Source organism: Suncus etruscus, chromosome 6 (assembly GCF_024139225.1).
Source record: "Suncus etruscus isolate mSunEtr1 chromosome 6, mSunEtr1.pri.cur, whole genome shotgun sequence".
NCBI classification, from domain to species: Eukaryota; Metazoa; Chordata; class Mammalia; order Eulipotyphla; family Soricidae; genus Suncus; species Suncus etruscus.
In genome coordinates, this window is record NC_064853.1 from 48,857,897 (window position 1) to 48,881,882 (window position 23,986).

The 23,986-nt window shown below is 42.8% G+C and overlaps 1 protein-coding gene across 1 annotated transcript; it reads right to left on the reverse strand.

The window, feature by feature from the left end:
- Positions 1-1,919: 1,919 nt before the first annotated feature.
- MED18 (mediator complex subunit 18) lies at positions 1,920-8,344 on the reverse strand. Its single transcript, XM_049775048.1, has 3 exons — positions 8,216-8,344; positions 6,468-6,610; positions 1,920-2,733 (listed from the first exon to the last, which is right to left on the reverse strand). The coding sequence occupies exons 2-3, from the start codon at positions 6,538-6,540 to the stop codon at positions 2,180-2,182; spliced, it is 627 nt and encodes a 208-aa protein (XP_049631005.1). The 5' UTR covers positions 6,541-6,610; positions 8,216-8,344; the 3' UTR covers positions 1,920-2,179.
- Between the last annotated feature and the right edge of the window lie 15,642 nt (positions 8,345-23,986).

The window sequence follows — 23,986 nt, forward strand, 5'->3', positions numbered from 1 at the left end:
GTTATTTTTTAAATATTTGAGGGGGGACTGGAGTGATATTATAGTGGGTAGGGCATTTACCTTGCACACAGCTGACTCAGGTTCAATCCCTGACATCTCATATGATCCTCTGAGCCTGCCAGGAGTGATTTCTGAGCGAAGAGCCAGGAGTAACCCCTGAGCACTACTGGGTATGGCCAGAAACCAAATATATATAGGAGGAGCAGGAGCAATAGTAAAGTGAGTAGGACACTTGTTTTGCATATATTCAATCTGAATTCAATTCTCAGCATCCCATATGTTCCTTTAGACATCCTGGAGTAATTCTGAGTACAGAGCCAGGAGTAACCCTGAACACAGCTGAGTGTGGTCAAAACCCCCAAAATATGGTCCTTGAGCCTGCCAAGAGTGATTTCTGAGCACAGAGCAGGAGTAACCTGAGTGCCACTGAGTGGCCCAGAAATAAACAAAAAGATTAACCCTGAGCACAGTTGGATGTGACCCAAAAGCCAAAATAAAGTAGCATAATTAAAATAAATTGGAATTAAAATAAAAATCCAATGTAGGGAATTAGGTCATTATTTTTAGGTAGGAACACCACTTCTGGTGGTGTTCAGGAGAACATATGCAGTGTCGGAAATCAAACGTGGGTTGGCCTTATGCAAGGTAAGAGCGTTGCCCACAGTACTATATGACAGAAGACAAGGAACAATTATAATAGTCAATATTTACATATAATCCCTAATTTCTCTGTACTTCAGCTTCCTTATTTACAAAATTAGTCTATTGTGAAAATTAAATATCCTTAAGGCATTTTGGATAGCATATCTCTTGGGAAGATGACAATATTCAGGGAAGAAGTTTTTAATAAATGAGGAATGAGGACTAGAGCAATAGCACAGCATGTTGGGCACTTGTCTTGCACACAGCCAATCCAGGTTCAATCCCCAGCACCACCAGGAATGATGCTTGATCAGAGCCAGGAGTAAACCCAGAGTATCACTAAGTGTGGTCAAAAAGTAAAAGATGTTAATAGTAAACAAAACAGGTTATAACCAGTATATGGAGACGGTTTGTCCATACTAATCAGTGCTCATGGCTTACTCCTGGCTCTGGACTCAGGTATCACATTTGGTAGTGGTCAGGGAACCATATGGAGTATAGGGGATTGACCCTGGATTAGCTGTGTACAATGAAAGGACCCTACTGACTGTAGTATCATTTTATCCCTGCCAACTTAGTTGCATGGTCATTTTTCCCCATTATGTTGCCTTTGACCCTTCATTGATTATTTATGAAATCATTCCTACAGGCGTTTTTCTTGGTTTTCCAGGGGCCACCCAAGTGGAACTTAGGAGACCAATGTAAAAACACTTGGTTTACTGGACTGCACGTTCAGGGAGGGCCCAAAAATTCATCTCTGCTCAGACCCTGGTGCTGGGGACCATAAACTATCTGATGGAACTTGGAAACTCTGGGTTACACCCAGTAATGCATGGATGGTCACAGGGTACTGGGTTTTGAACTAGAGTTGGATAATAGCAAGTTCTGTACCTAACCCCAGTACTATTTTCCCAGCCTTCTATGCTCCCCATGAAAGGTAAAAATTAACTACCAAAATTAAAACTAAAATATTATTGCTGCCAAGTATTTGTTTTGTTTTGTTTTTGGAACACACCCAGAAGTGCTCCAGGGTTATTCTTGGTTCTACACTCAGAAATATTCCTGGTAGGCAGACTTGCGGGACTATATGGGAAGCCGGGGATAGAAATCAGGTTGGCCACACCTACATCAGGTAGCAAACACCCTACCCATTGTGTTATAGCTCCAGCCCCTACCCACTGTGTTATAGCTCCAGGTGTTTTTACCTAATTGGCAATGAATCCATTACAAGTTAGTGAGGTACTACAAATTAGAATGACAAATACTTTTTATTATAGCCTTTATTTACAAACCTTACACAAATGGCAAAACAAGAAGTTTTTCTTTCTAAAAATTAACTTATTTCCATTTTCCTTCTTTAAAGAGGAATCAGAGAGTTTGTGTCATCCTGAGTCTTTAGTAAAAAAAAAAAGGTCATACAAGTGAACTTGTTACATGAGAGAAAAATAAAGAATCAAGCCCATATTGCCTGACCTGTTGGTAGGGCTAACAGTTTGTTACAACGGGGGCCACTGTAACAATGGACAAGCAGCCCTCATCACATGAGTCTCTTGGGGTCTATTTTCTCCAGATGAACCAGTGGCTTCAGTTGCTCAGCAAAGTTCCTCATGTCATCGGAAACCACATCCTGCCCCGCTGGAGCAACAACACTGAGTTCCACGAGATAGGACAGGGACAGGGCCTCAGTGCTGTCTGCGTTCCCTGGCACCAATATGCGGAAGATCTTATACACCATGATCTTCATGATGCCCTTGCGGAACAAGTGTCCCTTAGCAACAAATTCATGGTCCATGCGGAAGCCCATTTCCATCAGGAAGTCAGTGAGGTTCTCAGACGTTGAAATGTCTACGCAGTTTCGTACCAAGGCATGGCGGTTCTTGTCCCCCATTTCAGGTTGTCCCAGGTAACGTAGATGCCAGGGTGCCCCTGCCCTATCCATAGAACGCCGTGCCCTTAGGACAAATGGACTGGCTTGCTGGCCCTTAAGAAGGAAGACCATCTCGTGGTCAAGGAAAGTCTCTGGTTCCATGTTGTCACACAAACCTCGAAGGCGATGGATGAGGCTGTCCAAGCTATGATCTAGAACACTTCCTAAGGAAGGAAAAAGGACTCCTGAGATCCAACTTGCATTTTGGTTCATTAGCAGAAGACTTTTAAAAACAAACAAGCCAGAGGCTATAGAGAAAGTATAGTAGGTATGGCACTTGCATTATTGGCCTAGGCTTATCTCCAGTACCACATATGGTTCCCCAAACTCCACTAGGAGTGATCCCAAGTGTTAGTAGGGAGCCTTGAGTACTGCCAGATATGTCCCCAAACCCCAAAATAACTCAAGAATAAAACCAACAAACAAGTAAGGACCAGAGAGATAGCTCAACAGGCTGGAGCACATGCAAAGCAAGCAAGAGGCCTGGGCCATCACGTACTGTTCCCAGGCATTGAGCCAGGAGTTCCTGAGCACTGCTAGGAGTGACCACATTCTTACCTACCATAATTAAGAGAAACACTACAATAATTTAGTGCAATAATTTGTTTTTGGAAGAGTATGAGGGACATATTCAGTGATGCTCTGGGCTACTCTTGGCTCTATACTCAGAAATAACTCCAGGTTGTACTCAGGGGATTGAACCTGGGGCAGCCACAGGCAAGGCAAATGGCCTACTCTAGTTCTGGCTCCAGAACACCTGGCGTTGCTCAGGGGTTACTCCTGGCTGTCGGCTAAGAAATAGCTCCTGGCAGGCATGGGGGACCATATGGGACACCGGGATTCGAACCAACCACCTTTGGTCCTGGATCGGCTTGCAAGGCAAACACCGCTGTGCTATCTCTCCGGGCCCAGAGCAATATTTTGTAAAGCAAAGGCACACTATGTTCTTTCAGAAGGGTTATACAAAGTCCTGAAATCAATCTAATCTTTTTGTATTATTTTATTTGGTATAAGAAAGTCTTCAGGAAGCAAGAGAGCATACTCTGCAGGTGACAAACCCAAGTTTGATCCCTGAACCCAAGCACTGCATGGTCCACTAAGCACTCCTACAAATGACCCCCAAATAGAGGTGGGAGTAGGCACCTAGCACTGTCAAAAAAACGAAAACAAACACCTCCCCCCCCAAAAAAAAACCACTCTTTTCTTTTGGTTACGGGGTCATACTTGGTTGTGGTCAAGGCTTACTCCTGGCTCCGCACCCAGGGATCATTCCTGGAGGTGGTGAGGGGCCATATGTGGTACCAGGATCTGACATTTTTTTTGCAGGGGGAGGTCACATCCTGCAGCTCTTGGGAACTACTCCCAGCTCAGTGCTTCGAGTGGCCCTCTTGGCTGCTATGGAGACCATACAGTGCCACAGATAGAATTTAGGGCTCTCACTAAAATGTTTTTTTTTTTTTTTTTGGTTTTGTTTTAGGTCCACACTTGGTGACGCTCAGGGGTTACTCCTGGCTATGTGCTCAGAAATTGCTCCTGGCTTGGGGGACCATATGGGATGCCGGGGATCAAACCATGGTCCGTCCTAGGCTAGCGCCGGCAAGGCAGACACCTTACCACTTGCGTCACTGATCCGACCCTAAAATGTATTTTTATTATTTATTTATTTATTTATTTATTTATTTATTTATTTATTTATTTTTGGATCACATCCGGCAGTGCTCAGGGGTTACTCCTGGCTCCATGCTCAGAAAATCGCCCCTGGCAGGCATGGGAGACCATATGGGATGCCAGGATTCGAACCACCTTCCTTCCGCATGAAAGGCAAACACCTTACCTCCATGCTATCTCTCCGGCCCCTAAAATGTATTTTTAACAACTTAAACTCATAATAATAAGTGAGCATTGCCTCAATAAAAATGTACTTTAAAAATATAAATTTGGGGGGCCGGGCAGTGGCACTAAAGGTAAGGTGCCTGCCTTGCCTGCGCTAGCCTTGGACGGACCGCGGTTCGATCCCCTGGTGTCCCATATGGTCCCCCAAGCCAGGAGCAACTTCTGAGCACATAGCCAGGAGTAACCCCTGAGCGTTACCAGGTGTGGCCCCCCCCAAAAAAACCAAAACAAACAAAAAAATTATATATATATATATATAAATTTGGGGGGCTGGAGTGATGGCGCAAGCATACGGTGCTTGCCTTGCATGTGCTAACCTAGGATGGACTGAGGTTTGATCTCCTGGCATTCCATATGGTCCCCCAAGCCAGGAGGGATTTCTGAGCGCATATCCAGGAGTAACCCCTGAGTGTCACTGGGTGTGGCCCTAAAAGGAAAAAAAATATATATATATAAATTTAGGTACCAGAGATAGTACAGTGGTCCAAATCCTCTGAGCATAGAGCCAGGAACAGCCCCTGACCACCTCCTGGGTGTGGCCTCAAACGTCTTCAACAACAATAAAAATTTTAAGCAGGTTCGGAGAGGTCAAGAGCTGAGCACATACTTTGCATACAGGAGGCCTGAGCAGATCACTGGCAGAGCATGATACTCTGAACACTGTGGGAGCGATCCCTGAATACAGAGCCAGGACCAACCATCAAATAGAGGTGTGACCAAAATAAAACAAAAAAAAAAAGTTTCAGAAGGCAAATTTAGTTTTATGTCTCCAGATATAATTTAAATATTGGAGACCAGAGCTAGAAAAATAATACAGAGGTTATTGCATGCTTGCCTTGCATGCAACTGGCCCTGATTAACCTCTAGCACTATATGGTTTTTAGAGAATTGCCAGGAGTAGCTCAAACACAAGAAAACTTAAAAAGCTTAAAAAATGTTGGGGCCGGGCCCGGAGAGATAGCACAGCGGTGTTTGCCTTGCAAGCAGCCTATCCAGGACCAAAGGTGGTTGGTTCGAATCCCGGTGTCCCATATGGTCCCCCGTGCCTGCCAGGAGCTATTTCTGAGCAGACAGCCAGGAGTAACCCCTGAGCACTGCCGGGTGTGGCCCAAAAAAAACAAAACAAAAAAAAAACAAAAATGTTGGGGCCAAGCGGTGGCGCAAGCGGTAAGGTGTCTCTGCCTTGCCCGCACTAGCCTAGGATGGACCACAGTTCAATCCCCTGGCATCCCATATGGTCTCCCAAGCCAGGAGCAATTTCTGAGCACAGAAACCCCTGAGTGTCACTGGCCCCAAAACCAAACAAAATTTTTTTTCAAAATTTTGATGTCAAGCTAGAGAGGACAGAACAGGCTGAGCACATGTAGGAGGCATGGGTTTGTTCCTCCTACTCATTCCCCTGAAAATCACCAGGAGTGACTCTAGAGAACTGAGCAGTCCCCGAGCTCTACAAGGTGAACCCTACCCACCCACCCATGCCAAAAATATCATCTTTTGGGTACTAGAAACTATGTAGTATGTCTGTGTATTCAGCTTGCCACCTCCATGGAAAATGAACAGAAAAGAGAAACAGAGGCCAGAGAGACAACACAATGAGCTAGGCACATGAAAAGCAAGTTTTTTGGGGGGAGATGCCTGGTTCCATCCCTGTACCAAATGGTCCAAGAGCACTGCCAGGAGCAAATGGAGCACAAAGTCAAAAATAGCAACTGAGCACAAATAGGTGTGGCCTCAAAACATAAAATAATTTTTGAAAAGAAGATCACATGCGATCAAGAATCTGTGGTTTGGGGACTGGAGAGATAGCTTGGTGGTAAGGCGTTTGCCTTGCATGAAGAAGGATGGTGGTTCTAATTCTGGCATCCCATATGGTCCCCTGAGCCTGCCAGGAGCGATTTCTGAGCGTAGAACCAGGAGTAACCCCTGAGCACAGCTGGGTGTGACCAAAAATAAACAAAAAAGAAAAAAAAGAAAAAAAGAAAAGAAGAATCTGTGGTTTGTTTACCCTGAAGCAGGTACTCCATCATGTTGATGGTGCCCCCAGTGACAGGCATCATGGTCACCGGAGGTGCCTCCATGGTCTTTGATTAAGTTCAAGTCAGCAGGATGGAATCTGGATCTCCTAATCAAGGAAAGTACAGGATACACCTGCACAAGAATGACACTTGTTAATATAACAAAGAAACACAGATCTTATCACTGGCCTCTACTTTGAAAGATTAATTCAGGGCTCAGAGGTCAACAGGATAACCACAAGCTTTGCATGCAGGAGACCCTCATTTAATCCTTAGTAATGCATGTCTCCTGAACAATACTGGGAGTGATGCTTTAGCATGCTGAAAATAGCCACCAAATCCAAAATAAATTTTTTTTTAAAAAGGCTGCCCATCAGCCTTAGTAAAAAAAAATGAAAATCAGTATATAAACAGTTCCCAAGTATCAACAAGTTGGCAACATTTTTGTTCTTTAAAAAGACCACTAAATGGGGCCGTCGAGGTGGTGCTAGAGGTAAGGTGTCTGCCTTGCAAGCGCTAGCCAAGGAAGGACCGCAGTTCGATTCCCCAGCGTCCCATATGGTCCCCCCAAGCCAGAGGCAATTTCTGAGCACTTAGCCAGGAGTAACCCGAGCAGCAAACAAATGTGGCCCGAAAAACCAAAAAAAAAAAAAAAAAGACCACTAGGGTGTGGCTGGAGATAATACAATGTGTAGTGTGCAGTCAGTTCACACCCCAGTACCCCATATGGTCCCAACACCCACCAAGAGTGATTCCTGAGAACCACCAGGTGTGTCCCCCTCAAAAAAAGACAATTAAGGAGTACAGACAATACTGAAGATGGGGCACCTGTCCTGCAAGAAGCTAATTGGGGTTTGATCCTTAGCAGCCCATGGTTCTCCAACCCCACCAGGAGTGAACCCTGAGCAATCAAGAATATGTGGCTCCACCTCAAAAAACAAAATGGTGGAAATGGCCTACAGTGTACTAAATCTCAGTGGCTTAAACAGCACAGGCCTTGTAAGCACATTGTTATTAAATCAAAGCCCAGAGTCCCCAAAACTGGAGTACAGCCCTGTGACCTTAGTTTGATCTGAGACACCACAAGCAATTTCTAGTTATACCACAATCAGGTGTCTGCAAGTAACACCAAAGAGGTAAGATCTGGCAAGCCCCATACTCAAAAAAGATTTGTGAGCATCAGGGCTAGGAGAGGGAACCTGTATTGAGCCTATAGCAATGGCAGGTAAGAGTCACAACGATAACTGAGTGAGCTTGGTGAAAAGGCTGCAAACTTTTGGGATCCCTGGGAGCATCAACAGAAAAGGAGTGAACACCCAGAACTGGAAAGCTATTTAAGGGCCTGATTTACCTTTCAGTTTATAGGGGAGATTGTTGGGAGTAGGAGAGATTCCTCCCACCTCCAGCACGGCGGTGGCTGAACCTGGACTAGATTCGCATTTTAGGGTTATGAATATGAAAACATTTTTTTGTTTTTATTTGAGATTAAAAAAAAAAGAATCCTCCCGCCAAAAAAAATTAAAAAGATCAAAACACAGTGGGGGAGGTAGCTAAGGTACAGGTCCCATGTTGTGCTGAGATCAAACCCTGAGTTCGCCTCCTGCAAGGAAGCACCTTAAGGTCGGCACTACTTCTCTGATTCCTGAAAACATCTTTCAAAAGGAGTCAGGCAAAAGCGAGTCCTTTTCAGATAACTTTAGCTCTCTTCAGCCGGCATTGAGGGAGCGAGCCCACTTACACCACAAAGATACTGCCAAGCGGACTCTCGCCTCTTCTGGGAAAGCGGAAATTTAGATCTCCCGGAGGACCTTTCAGCTTTGGACCTGCAACGAGCCGCCCACTCTAAAGTCTAACCCTCGCGAATTACCTTCCTCCTTCTCCGCCTATTTCCTGCAAGAACAAGCGTCGCACTAATCTAGACGTCACTGCTCAGCGACCTACAGGTGCCGAGAGGGCACAAACTGAACTTCCTTTGCGACTCAGGAGCATCAGCGCCTGCGCAGAGGAACGGAAAATGGCGGCGTCCCTGAGCCTGTTCCCGGCGATGGAGGGGGGGAAAATTGAGGAGGCGGGTGACGTCATAGGCTGGTCTGGAGGGAAAAGGTTTTCAAATTTGGCGACCTGGAAATGTTTGTGTTTTCTTTAAATTATTTCCTCTTCTTTCTTTCTTTCTTTCTTTCTTTCTTTCTTTCTTTCTTTCTTTCTTTCTTTCTTTCTTTCTTTCTTTCTTTCTTTCTTTCTTTCTTTCCTTTCTTTCTTTCTTTCTTTCTTTCTTTCTTTTCTCTTTCTTTTTTTTTTAAATCTTTATTTAAGCACCATAATTACAAGCATGATTGTAGTTGGGTTTCAGTCATAAACAGAACAACCCCCTTCACCAGTGCAACTTTCCCACCACCAATGCCCCGCTTCCTCCCTTCCCACCCCCGCCTGAATTTGAGACAGGCATTCTACTTCTCTCACTCATAAACATTGTCATGCTAGTTGTTAGTGTAGTTATTTCCCTAATAGTATTCACCACTCTTTATGGTGAGCTTCATACTGTGAGCCGGCCTTCCATCCTTCCGGTCCTTAACTCTATTGTCTCTGGCCTTATCACAATAAGGCCCAAACCTTATGGGTTTTTTAAAACCCATAGATGAGTGAGACGATTCTGTGTCTATCTCTCTCCGACTGACTTATTTCACTCAGCATAATAGATTCCATGTCCATCCATGTATAGGAAAATTTCATGACTTCATCTCTCCTGATAGCTGCATAATATTCCATTGTGAATATGTACCACAGTTTCTTTACTTTAGCCATTCATTTGTTGAAGGGCATCTTGGCTGTCTCCAGAGTCTGGTTATTGTAAATAGCACTGCAATGAATGTAAGAGTGAGTTTTTTATTTTGACCCCCATAGTATCCTTAGTTGGAGCAAAGGCCAGTGCTCAAAGGCAATTCCTGGCTCACTGCTCAGGAACCATGTTTCTTGGAACTCCAGCCTCCCTTATGAAAAGCATGTGCTCCAGCTCTTAGCGCTCACAGACCCCAGAACCCATCCTTTTTACAAATGGGTTTGAGGGGAGGCACTGATTGTGCTCAGGGACCACTCTTTTTTTTGGGGGGGTCACATCCAGCAGAGCTCAGGGGTTACTCCTGGCTCTACATTCAGAAATCATTCCTGGCAGGCTCGGGGGACCATATGGGATGCCAGAATTTGTAACACCGTCCTTCTGCATGCAAGGCAAATGCTTTACCTTCATGCTATTTCTCTGGCTCCCATTTTTTCAAAATTTAACTTTCTATGGGGCCAGAGTGGTGGCGCAAGGGGTAAGGCATCTGCCTTGCCTGTGCTAGGCTAGGACGGACCGAAGTTCAATCTCCCAGCGTCCCATATGGTCCCTTACACCAGGAGCAATTTCTGAGTGCATAGCCAGGAGTAAGCCCTGAGCATCACTGGGTGTCCCCCCGACACACACCAAAAAATAAAAATTAACTTTCTAGGGTGTATGGGGGAAGCCATAGTGTATTGAATAAATGAATAGCCTATGAACTTATTGGTTATCCGGGTGATCTAAAGCTTAGGTAGTCCTGTGTCCTTAAGTGTCTGTGTCACCTCCCCAAATCCCATTCAATTGACTTTAGACATTCCAATATGGACATTAATTTGATTGGAGTACAGTAAATTAGGTATCCTTTGAGATACCATAGTATTTAAATTTCAGCTATTCTTGCACAGTTAAGTTCCATTAAAAATTAGATAGACAGGGGCCGCAGAGATAGAATGGAGGTAGGTCATTTGCATTGCATGCAGAAGGATGGTGGTTCGAATCTCGGCATCCCATATGGTCCCTGAGCCTGCCAGGAGCGATTTCTGAACGCAGAGCCAGAAGTAACCCCGCTGCCGGGTGTGACCCAAAAAAAAAAAAAGTTTTAAACTCATGGTGCTGTTTCAAGGCTGCCAATCCATGCTCTACATTAACTTCCTCTGAAGCCTGCTCTCTTTCCCAAGGTTCCTCCTCCTTCCTAGAGTGAACTCTTGTGAGAGTTGCATTTATCAAATTGATGGGAGCTGAATCATTGGATTTACAAGGTCCCCACTTTGCACATGCCCAGTCATATCTGTACCACTAATTCTTGCTTATGTTCCAATGCAGCACCTTGCCAGTTAATACCACCTTATTACGAGGTGGCTGCAGAAATAGAATGAGATGCTTATAAAACAGTATAGTGACTAGCACATTGTAAATAAGAAATTGTAACTATTGTGTAGTTTCTGTCTCATCTGAACAAGTACATTCCATTATTGGGTATATTTTTTTAATAATTTTTATTGTGATCAACGTGAATTACAAGTCGTTCACAGTAATATATATATATATATATATATATATATATATATATGTATATTTGGCTTTTGGGTCATACCCAGCAGCACTCAGGGGTTACTCCTGGTTCTACACTCAGAAATCACTCCTGGCAGGCTCGGGAGAACATATGGGATGATGGGATTTGAACCACCATCCTTCTGCATGCAAGGCAAATGCCTTACTTCCATGCTATCTCTCCGGCCCTTTTCACAGTAATATTTAAAATACGCAGTGACAGTGAATTAGGGGTATTCCCACCACCAATGTTGTCCTCCTTCCAACTCTGTTCACAGCACCCCCTCCTTTGCCCTCAGGACTGCTAGTATAACTGGTCCCTCTGTGTATAGCCTATTGAAGATTGAGTATTGATTCTGCTGTTGTTGACTTTGGGTTCAGTGTTTAAGTCTGATCATTTTTTATTTCTACTCAATGTTCATATGACTGTTTAATTCTGGTACCATCAATTTTTCCCCTTAATTTATGAGGTAGAACAAGGTGATTCAAGTTATGTGGTTCTGTTTGAAAAAAAATAAAGAAAAGAATATGAAAAAAGAAAAAAACAAAACAAAAAATATAAAAAACAAAGCCAACAAACAAAAAATCGAGAGAAATTCATCTATAGGTTATAAATTTCAATTTAAAAATAAGAAAGGGGGCCCAGAGAGCTGCAGAAGGATAGTGGTTCGAGTCCAGATGTCCCGTATGGTCCCCTGAGCCTGCCAGGAGCGATTTCTGAGCATAAAGCCAAGAGTAACCTATGAGCACTGCCAGATGTGACCCAAAAACCAAAAAAAAAAAAAAAAAAGGGGGGCGGAGAGATAGCATGGAGGGAGTGCATTTGCCTTGCATGCAGAAGAACTATGGTTCAAATCCTGGCATCCCATATGGTTCCCTGAGCCTGCCAGGAGCGATTTCTGAGCATAAAGCCAGGAGTTAATCCTTGAACATTGCCAGGTGTGACCCAAAAACCAAAAACAAACAAAAAAAATTTTAAAAAATTAAAAAAATAAAAAGAAGAAAATCATAACAAAAAGGCAAAAAAAAAACCCCACGAATAAACCCCACATAAAACAAAAATCAATAATAATCAAATCGATAAAAAACAAAAAGAAGCAAAAATCAAACAAAAGACCAAAACTAGCAACTACAAAAAAAACCAAAAAAAACACACACCACAGAAACAAATACAGCAACCAAACAGTAATTATTGGATATATTTTATGCATATTTCATTCCTGGATAATATATTGAAAGAAGGAGCCATGTATTTTCTCAATAGGTATCTTGATGGGGGGAAAATGTAATTTCTGGGGCTGGACTGATAGCGTAGCAGTAAGGCGTTTGCCTTGCATGCAGAAGGACGGTGGTTCAAATCCTGGCATTCCACATGGTCACCCGAGCCTGCCAGGAGCGATTTCTGAGTGTAGAGCCAGGAGTAACCCCTGAGCACTGCTGGGTGTGACCCAAAAACCAAAAAAATAAAAAATAATAATAAAAATGTAATTTCTCTTTTGGGGCACAGCATATCCAGCAGTGCTCTGAGCTTACTCCTAACTCTGAACTCAGGAATCACTCCTAGACCCCTCAGGTCTAGGTCTATCTATATATAGGTCTATATCAGGGAACCATATAGGATGTCAGGAATTGTACCTGGGTCTTCTACATGCAAAGCAAACATCCTACCCTCTATACTATCACTCCAGCCCTAGGGGAAAAAATGTGGATGTGGCTTAAAATAAAACAACCTTGTATCTTTCTCTGAGTGGATGGAATGACATGAACTGATGGGGCCACTGGAGATCACTGGATAGAAAGGTGATGGTTAAACCTGTTCTAAATGACCATACAACCAATTGGAAGCAGCCAATACATATCTGCTCATTCCTAGGGAAATATTTCCTTTTATAACACTAAGTTTGAGATCTTAACATTGCACGAAACAGGGTAGGAGATCAATGTTAATTTCCCTACTATCTTAATTTCGTAATTCCCAGAAGGCTGATGAAGGACAGGTGTGCCTTACTTGTAACCCAGGCTGATGGTTGGCTTGTTCAAATGAGTGGGGTTCCAATAGACAAATTTTGAGGAGATGCAGTCACTAATAATATGTTTTAGGTGTTAAAAAGTATGTTGATTACAAGTATCAAAGTATACAGTTATTGAATCAATTATTGAATAGTTGTTACTTGCCCACAACTTTATCTGCATGTAACTGTCCAAATACTACTAAAATATACATGTTACAATCTCTTCATCACAGAGGAGAACAAAAGTTCAGAGAAGTAAGTAACTTGTTCAAAACAAAATAGCCAGAAAATGGCCAAATTCAATTCAAATTCAGTTTTGCTTTTTTTTTTTCTTGCCACCAAGCTTGTTTTCTTACCATGTTTTCTTTTTGTTCATTGACTCTTTTTCCATTCTAGGTTAGCGCATGCAAGGCAAAAAACAACTTGCGGGGCCGGAGAGATAGCATGGAGGTAAGGCATTTGCCTTTCATGCAGAAGGTCATCGGTTCGAATCCCGGCGTCCCATATGGTCCCCCGTGCCTGCCAGGAGCAATTTCTGAGCATGAAGCCAGGAGTAACCCCTGAGCACTGCCGGGTGTGACCCAAAAACCACAAAACAAAACAAAACAAAACAAAAAAAAAAAAAAACAACTTGCACCACCGCTCCAGCCCCAAATGCCAAAAAGGTTTTAATTAATTAAATACAAATTTAAGTTTGTTTGTTCATTTGTTTTTAGTTTGGGGGCCACACCCAGTGCTGCACAGGGGTTACTCCTGTGCTCTGTGCTCAGAAATCACTCCTGGCAGGCTTGGGGGACCATATGGGATACTGGGGGTCAAACCTAGGTCCATCCCAAGTCGGCCATGTGCAAGGTGCTACTGCTGTGCTATCTCTTTGGCACAAATTAAAGTTTTTAAAAGAAAAAAGTTAATTTCAAAATTGAAAGAGGGCTGGAGAGTGCATGCTTTGCATGCAGAAGCCTCAGGTACAATACTGGATAGAACTTGTGCTTTAAGTGTTGCTGGGAACAACAACCCACCAAAAGAAATAAAAAAACTTTGCTGGGTTGGAGTGATAGCACATCAATAAGGTGTTTGCCTTGCACGTGGTCGACCCAGGACAGACATGGGTTCGGTTTCTGGCATCCCACATGGTCTCCTGAGCCTGCCAGGAATGATTTCTGAAAACAGAGACAGGAGTGACCCTCTGAGCATCACCAGGTTTGGCCCAAAAACCTAAATAATTAATTAATTAATTAATTAAAAAAATCCTTTGCCCTTTAAAGTCTACAAATTTTCCCCCTTTTTTTTTTGCTTTGGTTCACACCTTATTATGCTTGGGGGCTACTCTCAGCTCTGTACTAAGGAGTATGGGATGAGTAGGAGGGTGTTCACTGAGCACAAGACAAGCTTCTGCAATATCTCTTCAACCCTTTAAACGGTTTTTATTTATTTTTGTTTTGGGGCCACATTCAGTGGTGCTCAAAGCAAACTCCTGGATATGAGCTCAGGGGTAACTACTGGAGGGACTTGGGACCATATATTATACTGAGAATGGTAACCAGGGTTGTCCACATGCAGGGCAAGTGTCTTAACCCCTGTACTATCTCACAAAACTTTAAAAAAAAGAAAGGGGTGGAATGATGTCTCTGGCTGTGTGCATGTGATTTCTACCACCACATGGTCCCTTGAGTACCTAAGAATGACCCTGGAGGGGTTGGAGCAATAGCACAGAGGGTAGGGCATTTGCCTTGCATGCTGATGACCTGGGGTTGATGCTTGGTATCCTATATGGTCACCCAAGCCTGCCAGGAGTAATTTCTTTCTTTCTTTCTTTCTTTTTTAAAATAATTTTTATTGTAACCAAAGTGAATTACAAATCTTTCTCTGTAATATTTTAGGTACATAGTGACATTGAATTTTTTTTTTTTTTTTTTTTTGGTATTTGAGCCCGGCAGTGCTCAGGAGTTACTCCTGGCTGTCTGCTCAGAAATAGCTCCTGGCAGGCACTGGGGACAATATGGGACACCGGGATTCGAACCAACCACCTTTGGTCCTGGATCGGCTGCTTGCAAGGCAAATGCCGCTGTGCTATCTCTCCAGGCCCTTTTTTTTGTTTGTTTGTTTTTGGTTTTTGGGTCACAGCTGGCAGTGCTCAGGGGTTATTCCTGGCTCTAGGCTCAGAAATTGCTCCTGGCAGGCACGGGGGACCATATGAGACGCCGGGATTCGGACCGATGACCTCCTGCATGAAAGGCAAACGCCTTACCTCCATGCTATCTCTCTGGGCCCCATAGTGACATTGAATCCGGGACATTTCCACCACCAGTGTTGTCCTCCCTCTACCCTGTTCCCAGCATGCATCCCATATCTCCCTCTTTTGCACGTTGGGCTGCTAGTATAAGTGGTCCCCTCTGTGTTTAGCTTGTTGTAGATTGGGTATTGATTCTGTTGTAGTTGGCTTTGGATTTGGCGTTTAAGTCTGGTCTTTTTTTTTTTTTTTTTTCTTTTTTCCCATTATCTCAATACCTAAAGTTTATTTCATTTTTGTTTGTTTTATTTTATTTTTTTTTACACCACCCATCACCAGTGCAACATTCCCATCACCAATGTCCCAAGTCTCCCTCCTCCCCACCCGACCCCCGCCTGTACTCTAAACAGGTTCTCAATTTCCCTCATACATTCTCATTATTAGGACAGTTCAAAATGTAGTTATTTATCCAACTAAACTCATCACTCTTTGTGATGAGCTTCCTGAGGTGAGCTGGAACTTCTAGCTCTTTTCTCTTTTGTGTCTGAAAGTTATTATTGCAAGAATGTCTTTCATTTTTCTTAAAACCCATAAATGTGTGAGACCATTCTGCGTTTTTCTCTCTCTCTCTGACTTATTTCACTCAGCATAATAGATTCCGTGTACATCCATGTATAGGAAAATTTCATGACTTCATCTCTCCTGACAGCTGCATAATATTCCATTGTGTATATGTACCACAGTTTCTTTAGCCATTCGTCTGTTGAAGGGCATCTTGGTTGTTTCCAGAGTCTTGCTATGGTAAATAGTGCTGCAATGAATATAGGTGTAAGGAAGGGGTTTTTGTATTGTATTTTTGTGTTCCTAGGGTATATTCCTAGGAGTGGTATAGCTGGATCGTATGGGAGCTCGATTTCCAGTTTTTGGAGGAATCTCCATATCGCTTTCCATAAAGGTTGAACTAGACGGCATTCCCACCAGCAGTGGATAAGAGTTCCTTTCTCCCCACATCCCCGCCAACACTGTTTATTCTCATTCTTTGTGATGTGTGCCATTCTCTGTGGTGTGAAGTGGTATCTCATCGTTGTTTTGATTTGCATCTCCCTGATGATTAGTGATGTGGAGCACTTTTTCATGTGTCTTTTGGCCATCTGTATTTCTTCTTTGTCAAAGTGTCTGTTCATTTCTTCTCCCCATTTTTTGATGGGATTAGATGTTTTTTTCTTGTAAAGTTCTGTCAGTGCCTTGTATATTTTGGAGATTAGCCCCTTATCTGATGGGTATTGGGTGAATAGTTTCTCCCACTCAGTGGGTGGCTCTTGTATCTTGGGCACTATTTCCTTTGAGGTGCAGAAGCTTCTCAGCTTAATATATTCCCATCTGTTAATTTCTGCTTTCACTTGCTTGGAGAGTGCAGTTTCTTCCTTGAAGATGCCTTTAGCCTCAATGTCCTGGAGTGTTTTACCTACGTATTGTTCTATATATCTTATGGTTTTGGGGCTGATATCGAGGTCTTTAATCCATTTGGATTTTACCTTCGTACATGATGTTAGCTGGGGGTCTAAGTTCAATTTTTTGCAAGTGGCTACCCAGTTTTGCCAACACCACTTGTTGAAGAGGCTTTCTTTGTTCCATTTAGGATTTTTTGCTCCTTTATCAAAAATTAGATGATTGTATGTCTGGGGAACATTCTCTGAGTATTCAAGCTTATTCCACTGATCTGAGGGCCTGTCTTTATTCCAATACCATGCTGTTTTGATAACTATTGCTTTGTAGTAAAGTTTAAAGTTGGGGAAAGTAATTCCTCCCATATTCTTTTTCCCAATGATTGCTTTAGCTATTCGAGGGTGTTTATTGTTCCAAATAAATTTCAAAAGTGCCTGGTCCACTTCTTTGAAGAATGTCATGGGTATCTTTAGGGGGATCGCATTAAATCTGTACAGTGCTTTGGGGAGTATTGTTTTTTTTTATTTCTACTCAATGTTCATACGACTGTTTGGTCTTGGTATCATCCATTTTTTTTTCTCCCCTCAATTTATGAGGCAGAATAAGATGACTTATGTGGCTCTGTTTGAAGGGGAAAATAGCAACAAAAAAAAACAAACAAAAAACTGGGAGAGGTCCATCTAGAGGTTATAAATATCAATTTAAGAGAAAAAAGGGAAAAAGGGAAAAAAAACATAACAAAAAAACCCAGACAAACAAGAAGAAAAAAAATTACAATGACAAAAAAAAAAACAAAAAAACAAAACGTGCCAGGAATAATTTCTTACTGCAAAGCTGGGAGTTATCCCTGAGCACTGCTAGGGGTGGCCCAAAACAAACAAACAAAAAAACCAAACAAACAAAAGGAATGACCATAGACCACAGAGCTAAGTTCTGTATACCATTGGGTATGGTCCATAGACAAAACTAAGAAAAGTGGGACTGAAGTGATAGTACAATGGATAGTGCCCTTGCATATGGTTGACCCAGGTTCAATTCCCAGCACCCCACATGGTTCCCTGAGTCCCTCAGGGAATGAGCTCTCTACATCACCAGATGTCCTTTCCAAACAAACAAAAAATAAATGAATAGAAAGAAAGTAAAGACATATAATAAAAAGTAAAATTTCTTTGCAGTCTAGGGGTGTCTGGACATAATTCAGGGATATACATACATCACATGTATATGTGAGGCCCTCGGTTTGATCCTAGCAACACAAAAATAAGTTGCAGCTCGGTACTGCTATACTCTGCTGCATTTCTCTTCAGCGCATATTTAACCAGGTGACACACTACTTACTGATTTGTTTATCCTTTACCTGTTTTAAAAACATCAAGTCCACAAAAGCAGGGATTTGTTTTATTCAATGCAGTTCCACTCCTGCAGTGATGCCAGACACATTCCAGGGACTGGATAAATACTGTTTTTGTTGAGTTATTGATTGGTAGAGAATACAGATTAGCACAGATATTATTAATGTTCTCTTGGTCTTCCTGAAGTTGTTAGTCCTGGGAGGGGGGGGAACTGAAGTCCTAAGGGACCTCACTATTCCTCCAGATATGTGCTGTCCTGTATAAAGACACAAGCTGGTTCAGCATTTAAGAATTACTCTTGGTGATACCAAGTGGACCATATGAGATGCTGGAGATTGAACCTTGGTCATCCACATACAAGGCCAGCAGCCTACCTACTGTACTATCACTCCAGCCCCTGTCTTATAGCTTTTTTCTTTCTCTCCTTTTTTTTTTTTTTTTTGCTTAAGCTTTAGTTATGGCTCTGTACTCAGGGATCACAGTCTTGAAAAACAGTACTTGGTGCTGGGGATCAAACCTGGGCTGACCATGTACAAGGCAAATGCCGTACTCCCTATATTATTTCTCCAGTTCAAGTTATTTAACTTTTTTTAGATCTTTGGCAGTGCCTGGCCCATCACATTATAGGTAGTCAATGAATCAAAGTTATCCAGAGAATGATTAGGAACTGGGGAATATTTAACTTAAGAAAGAAAAGGAGGGGGCCGGAGAGATTGCATGGAAGTAAGGTGTTTGCGTTTCATGCAGAAGGTCATCGGTTCGAATCCCGGCGTCCCATATGGTCCCCGTGCCTGCCAGGAGCAATTTCTGAGCATGGAGCCAGGAGTAACCCCTGAGCACTGCCGGGTGTAACCCAAAAACCACAAAAAAAAAAAAAAAAAAAAAAAAAAAGAAAGAAAGAAAAGGAGGGCCCGGAGAGATAGCACAGTGGTGTTTGCCTTGCAAGCAGCTGATCCAGGACCAATGGTGATTGGTTTGAATCCTGGTGTCCCATATGGTCCCCCGTGCCTGCCAGGAGCTATTTCTGAGCAGACAGCCAGGAGTAACCCCTGACCACCTCCGGGTGTGGCCCCCCCCCCAAAAAAAAAGAAAGAAAAGAAAAGAAAGAAAAGGGAACATAACATCTGTATAGTTATGTAAAGAAAACTCTACAGCCAAAAAAAGAAGAAGAAGAAGAAGAAGAAGAAGAAGAAGAAGAAGAAGAAGAAGAAGAAGAAGAAGAAGAAGAAGAAGAAGAAGAAGAAGAAGAAGAAGAAGAAGAAGAAGAAGAAGAAAAGAAAGGGGCCAGAGTGGTGGCGCAAGGGGTAAGGTGTCTGCCCACAGCGTCCTATATGATCCCCCAAGCCAGGAGTGATTTCTGAGCACATAGCCAGGAGTAACCCCTGAGCATCACTGGGTATGGCCCAAAAACAAAAAAAAAAAAAAAAAGAAAAAAAGAAAACTACAGACAAAACCAGCAAGGTGAGACTGAAGAAGAGGATGTGAATATTCAATCTGTCTGGGCATCAGATGCCAGGTGCTTTACACACTGTTATCTCCTCTTAATCTCAATACAATGGGTACTTGAACCCACTTAATAGATGAGGAAACAAGATCTGAGAAGTTAAGTAACTTGCTAATAACTGGCAGAGTCTGGAACTAAAACCAGATCTGCCTGCTCCCAGAGACTACTTATTATTCTAATTTTCTCTATCTACTTCCTTAGACTGATTTTGTGTGATTCCAGAGGACAGAATTAGAAAAGCTGGGGAGGGACCAGAGAGATAGCATGGAAGTAAGGCGTTTGTCTTTCATGCAGAAGGACATGGTTCAAATCCCGGCATCCCATATGGTCCCCCGTGCCTGCTGGGGGCGATTTCTGAGTGCAGAGCCAGGAGTAACCCTGAGCGCAGCTGGGTGTGACCCAAAAACCAAAAAAAAAAAAAAAAGAAATGCTGGGGGATATTACAGGAGACAAATTTCCATGTTATCTAAGAAACTGCTGGTGAAATGAGCTATTGCCTGGCTAAGAAGTAAACTCCCTATTGGCCAGGAAGATGGTGCAATGGCTCAAAGTGCTTTTCCTGGCAAGCACAGGTTATGAATTCAAACCCAGGTGTCACTTCGTGTGTGTGCTGAGATGCTGTTTGTGAGTTCCAACAAGACAAGTCTAAAGCATTTAGTATGTATGTACAAGGCATCTGGGGTCCCAGGCAAGGGGAAGAGATTATATATATATATAAGCACTGCTGGGAATAGACCTCACCAGCACTGGGCATGACACCTCCCAAAAGAAGAAAGTCTCTTCCACGTAATGGAGCAGAGGTTATGGAAGGAACACTTTATTTGGAATGGAGGCTGACCTATTATATTACTTCAATTCTTTGACACTATTCACTTCAAGTCACAGCAATTACTTAATAACAGGGTTCCAGACAATTGAGAAACACGTTTACATACATATCTTATATATTCTAAGTCAAAGCCTGATAAACGTGAACACAAGTACTTCTTAGAACTTATATATATTAATATATTATATTACATAATGATATGAATGTATCATATAATACAACATATTATAATATATAATAACTATATATATAGTCAGGTCCAGAGAGATAGCACAAGATTAAGGCACTTTCCCTTGCGTGCTGCAGACTCCTGTTCAAGTCTCAGCACCATAGATGGCTCCCCAAGTACCTCTTTGGACTGATTAGTGATCCCCTATGCAGAGCCAGGAATAACCCCTGAGCATGCTGGGTGTGGCCCCAACCCCTGAAGAAAATAAAAAATATATATAGTAGTTGAAACTTATGATGTCATAATCCGTTGAGACATCTGGTCTTAGTAATTCTTCAACTTTGCATTTTTTCCTATTATGATAACAACACCATCATTATTAATAGTAACCAGAAACAGCAAACACCCAATGACAAATTATAAATGATACAATTCTGGCTCTTCAGGAGTTCTGTTTGCTGAGAGACAAGTAAAAAGCCTCTGATGATTTTGTGTCTTGTTTTCTTCTGTTGCTGACTCAAGGGTTTCCCTCCCTGCCGCACCCTATATATATGACAGGCCACATCAGCCATTTCATCTCAAGGAGGGCACCTAAGAAAGTCTGCTGTGGAAGAGTAATTGGCTTATTTACTTGCTCCTTTCCACTTAGCCTCGAAAACCCAACCCCAACCTCTGGGCGAGCAGGTGTTGAGGTACCTTTCGGGACAGGCTATCATGGTTAATGTATTACACACATCCATAAAAGATTAAAGATTAGCCCTGATTTGGCTGAACTGTAACTGTCTGTTTGGGTTTCTCCCTCCCAGTCTGTCTGGGGAAGTCAGTGTTGTTTTCTGTCTGAGTATAATTAACCCACTGAGTTTGAATTTCCTAGTTTGGGGCCCACAGACAGCTCCCACTTTTGTCAATGCTTTCTGGGCACCATACCAGGCTCTGGGGTAGCCCTTTCTGCAAACCTGAATTAGGGGATGCTCTCCCCAATAGCTGTCAGCCTTGTAAATCTACCAGGCAGTGTCTTTGGAAGTAAAAGGGGATTTTCTCTGATCTCCTAAGATCTCATCACATTAACCCCTCCCCTAGGCCACAGGCTTTGATGCCATCATCTACTTCATCATGGTCATGTAAACATTTCTTGAGGGAGCCCCCAGGAGCCTGGGGAGAAGCTGTCACACTGGCAGTGGTTCAAGGTGGATCCTAATGTCAGGCTTCTTGAATTAAAATGTTATCCTGTTCCAGCCACAAAAGCCACAGAGGTTATTTTGCCTCTGTAAATCTCATGTCTTTATCTCTGTAATGGGAGAATACCAACTTAAAAAGTTGTTATAAAGATGGTCTCATATACACTTGGCATACCAATACATATGTCAACTGTTTCTAATATTATAATGGGTTTGAACTCTAACAAACATCGGTCAAAAAATTAAACACCAGGGGCCACCTTGCACACAGTTGGCCATGATTTGATCCCGGGCACCCCATATGGTCCTTTAAGCCTTACCTAAGTGATCCCTGAGCCCAGAGCCAGGATTAAGTCCTAAGCACTTCTGGGTATGGTCCCCCTTAAAACACACACACACACACACACACACACACACACACATACACACACAGACCATATTTGACTCAGTTACATTCTAGCATAAAACCTTGAACAGTCGGATGCTTACTTTTCTTTCTCCCCTCTTCCTTTCCTTTCTTCCTTTTTTCCTTTTCTGTTGTTAGGTATTGAACACAGGACCTCACTCATGTATTCGAGTTTATTTCTTAATCAGAAAACTAGGAGCTGGAGTGGTGGCGCAGCAGTAGGGCATTTGCCTTGCATGTGACTGACACAGAAGAGACCGGGTTCAATCCCCCGGGGTCCCATATGGTCCCCCAAGCCAGGAGCGATTTCTGAGCACATAGCCAAGAGTAACTCCTGAGTGTCACAGGGTGTGGCCCAAAAAGCAAAAAAAAAAAAAAAAAAAAAAACAAACTAGGGAGGGGCTGGAGCAGTACACAGCGGTAAGGCATTTGCCTTGCACACAGCTAACACAGGATGGACCCGGTTCAAATTCCAGCATCTCATATGGTCCCCCAAGCCTGCCAGGAGCGATTTCTGAGTGTAGAGCCAAGAGTAACTTCAAGCACCTCCAGGTGTGACCCAATCCCCAATCCCCAAAGAAAGAAAGAAAACTAGGGAGATTGACTATTTGGCAGGATTTCTGTGGATTATAGGTTATATAAACAATGTGTTAAGTATGAGGGATATTTTGAGACACTAACTTCAAGTAATATGGTTGAGCGTCATAGACAGTTCAGCAGGTTCAGTCTTGCAGTCAACCTGAGTTTAATCTCCAGCTCCACATAGGATGCTCTGAGCACAGGCCTCCTGAACACACTCAGAATTGATCCCTGGGCAAAAGCCAAGAGTAAGCCCAGAACACAGCCTGTATGACCCAAAAGCAGAATGGTTAAGGGGTACAGGCATATAAAAAGAGGGGCTAGAGCAATAACACAGTGAGTAGGGGCCTTTGCCTGGCCCGCTGCTGACTCAGGTTTGATCCCTGGCCTCTATATGGTCCCCTGATCCTGCCAGGAGTGATTTCTAAATGCAGAGCCAGGAATAACTATGAGTGCCGCTGAGTGTGGCCCAAAACCAAACAAACAAATACAAAATTAAGAAAAAAAGGATGTATTGGTTAGTATATGTGAACCCCTCAACTTGACATCCCCAACATTTTGGTTTCTTTTCCTCAATATTCTGTAACGTGTATAGAACTTTATTGTTGCTTTTGGGGAACCATATCTGATACCACATGATGCCAGGGATCAAACCCAAGGCCTACACCCACAAGGCATGTACTCTACCACTAAGATACCATGAAAAGATAAAGATAAAGATAGGGAAGTGGTTATTGTGCTTGCTGTGTATATAGCTGACCCTGATTCAATCCCAAGGCAACACATATGGTCCCTGAGCACCACCAGGAGTGATCCCTGAAACAGTCAGGCATTGCCTACAAGCCTACCTGAAAGAAGAGAAAAACGAAAAAACTTAAACTAAATGTTCATCAACCAGCAAATGGATAAACAAACTGATGCATTTGTATACTGGAATATCATTTAACGTATCAAACAGCAAGCTGCTACTGACTTATGCAGCAAGATAATGGAACCTAACAAAACCACTCAAAGTGAAAGTAAGCCAGACACAAGAGAGTGCATCACTTGCGATTCCATTCTGTGATATTGTAGTATAATCTAAATTAAACTAGCAGGAGATAGTAATACAGTGATACAGTGATATAGTACAATAGGACATTAGCCTTGCACACAGCCAATCTGGGTTGATTCCCAGCATCCCATCTGATCCCCAAAACCACCAGGCGTGATCCCTAAGTGCAGAGCCAGTGTAGGTTGAGAAGTCAGACTGAGTACTTCTGAGTGTGACCCCAAAACAATAGCAAAACAGACAAACAAATAAGAGGACAATTAGCTTATTAGGCAGCAGAGAGGAGTAGAGAATAGAACACCCAGAAAGAATTCAAGATTCTGGGAGAAGCCTTACTAGGAATGACAAGACAGGTCATACTAACTTATGCAGCAAGATAATGGAACC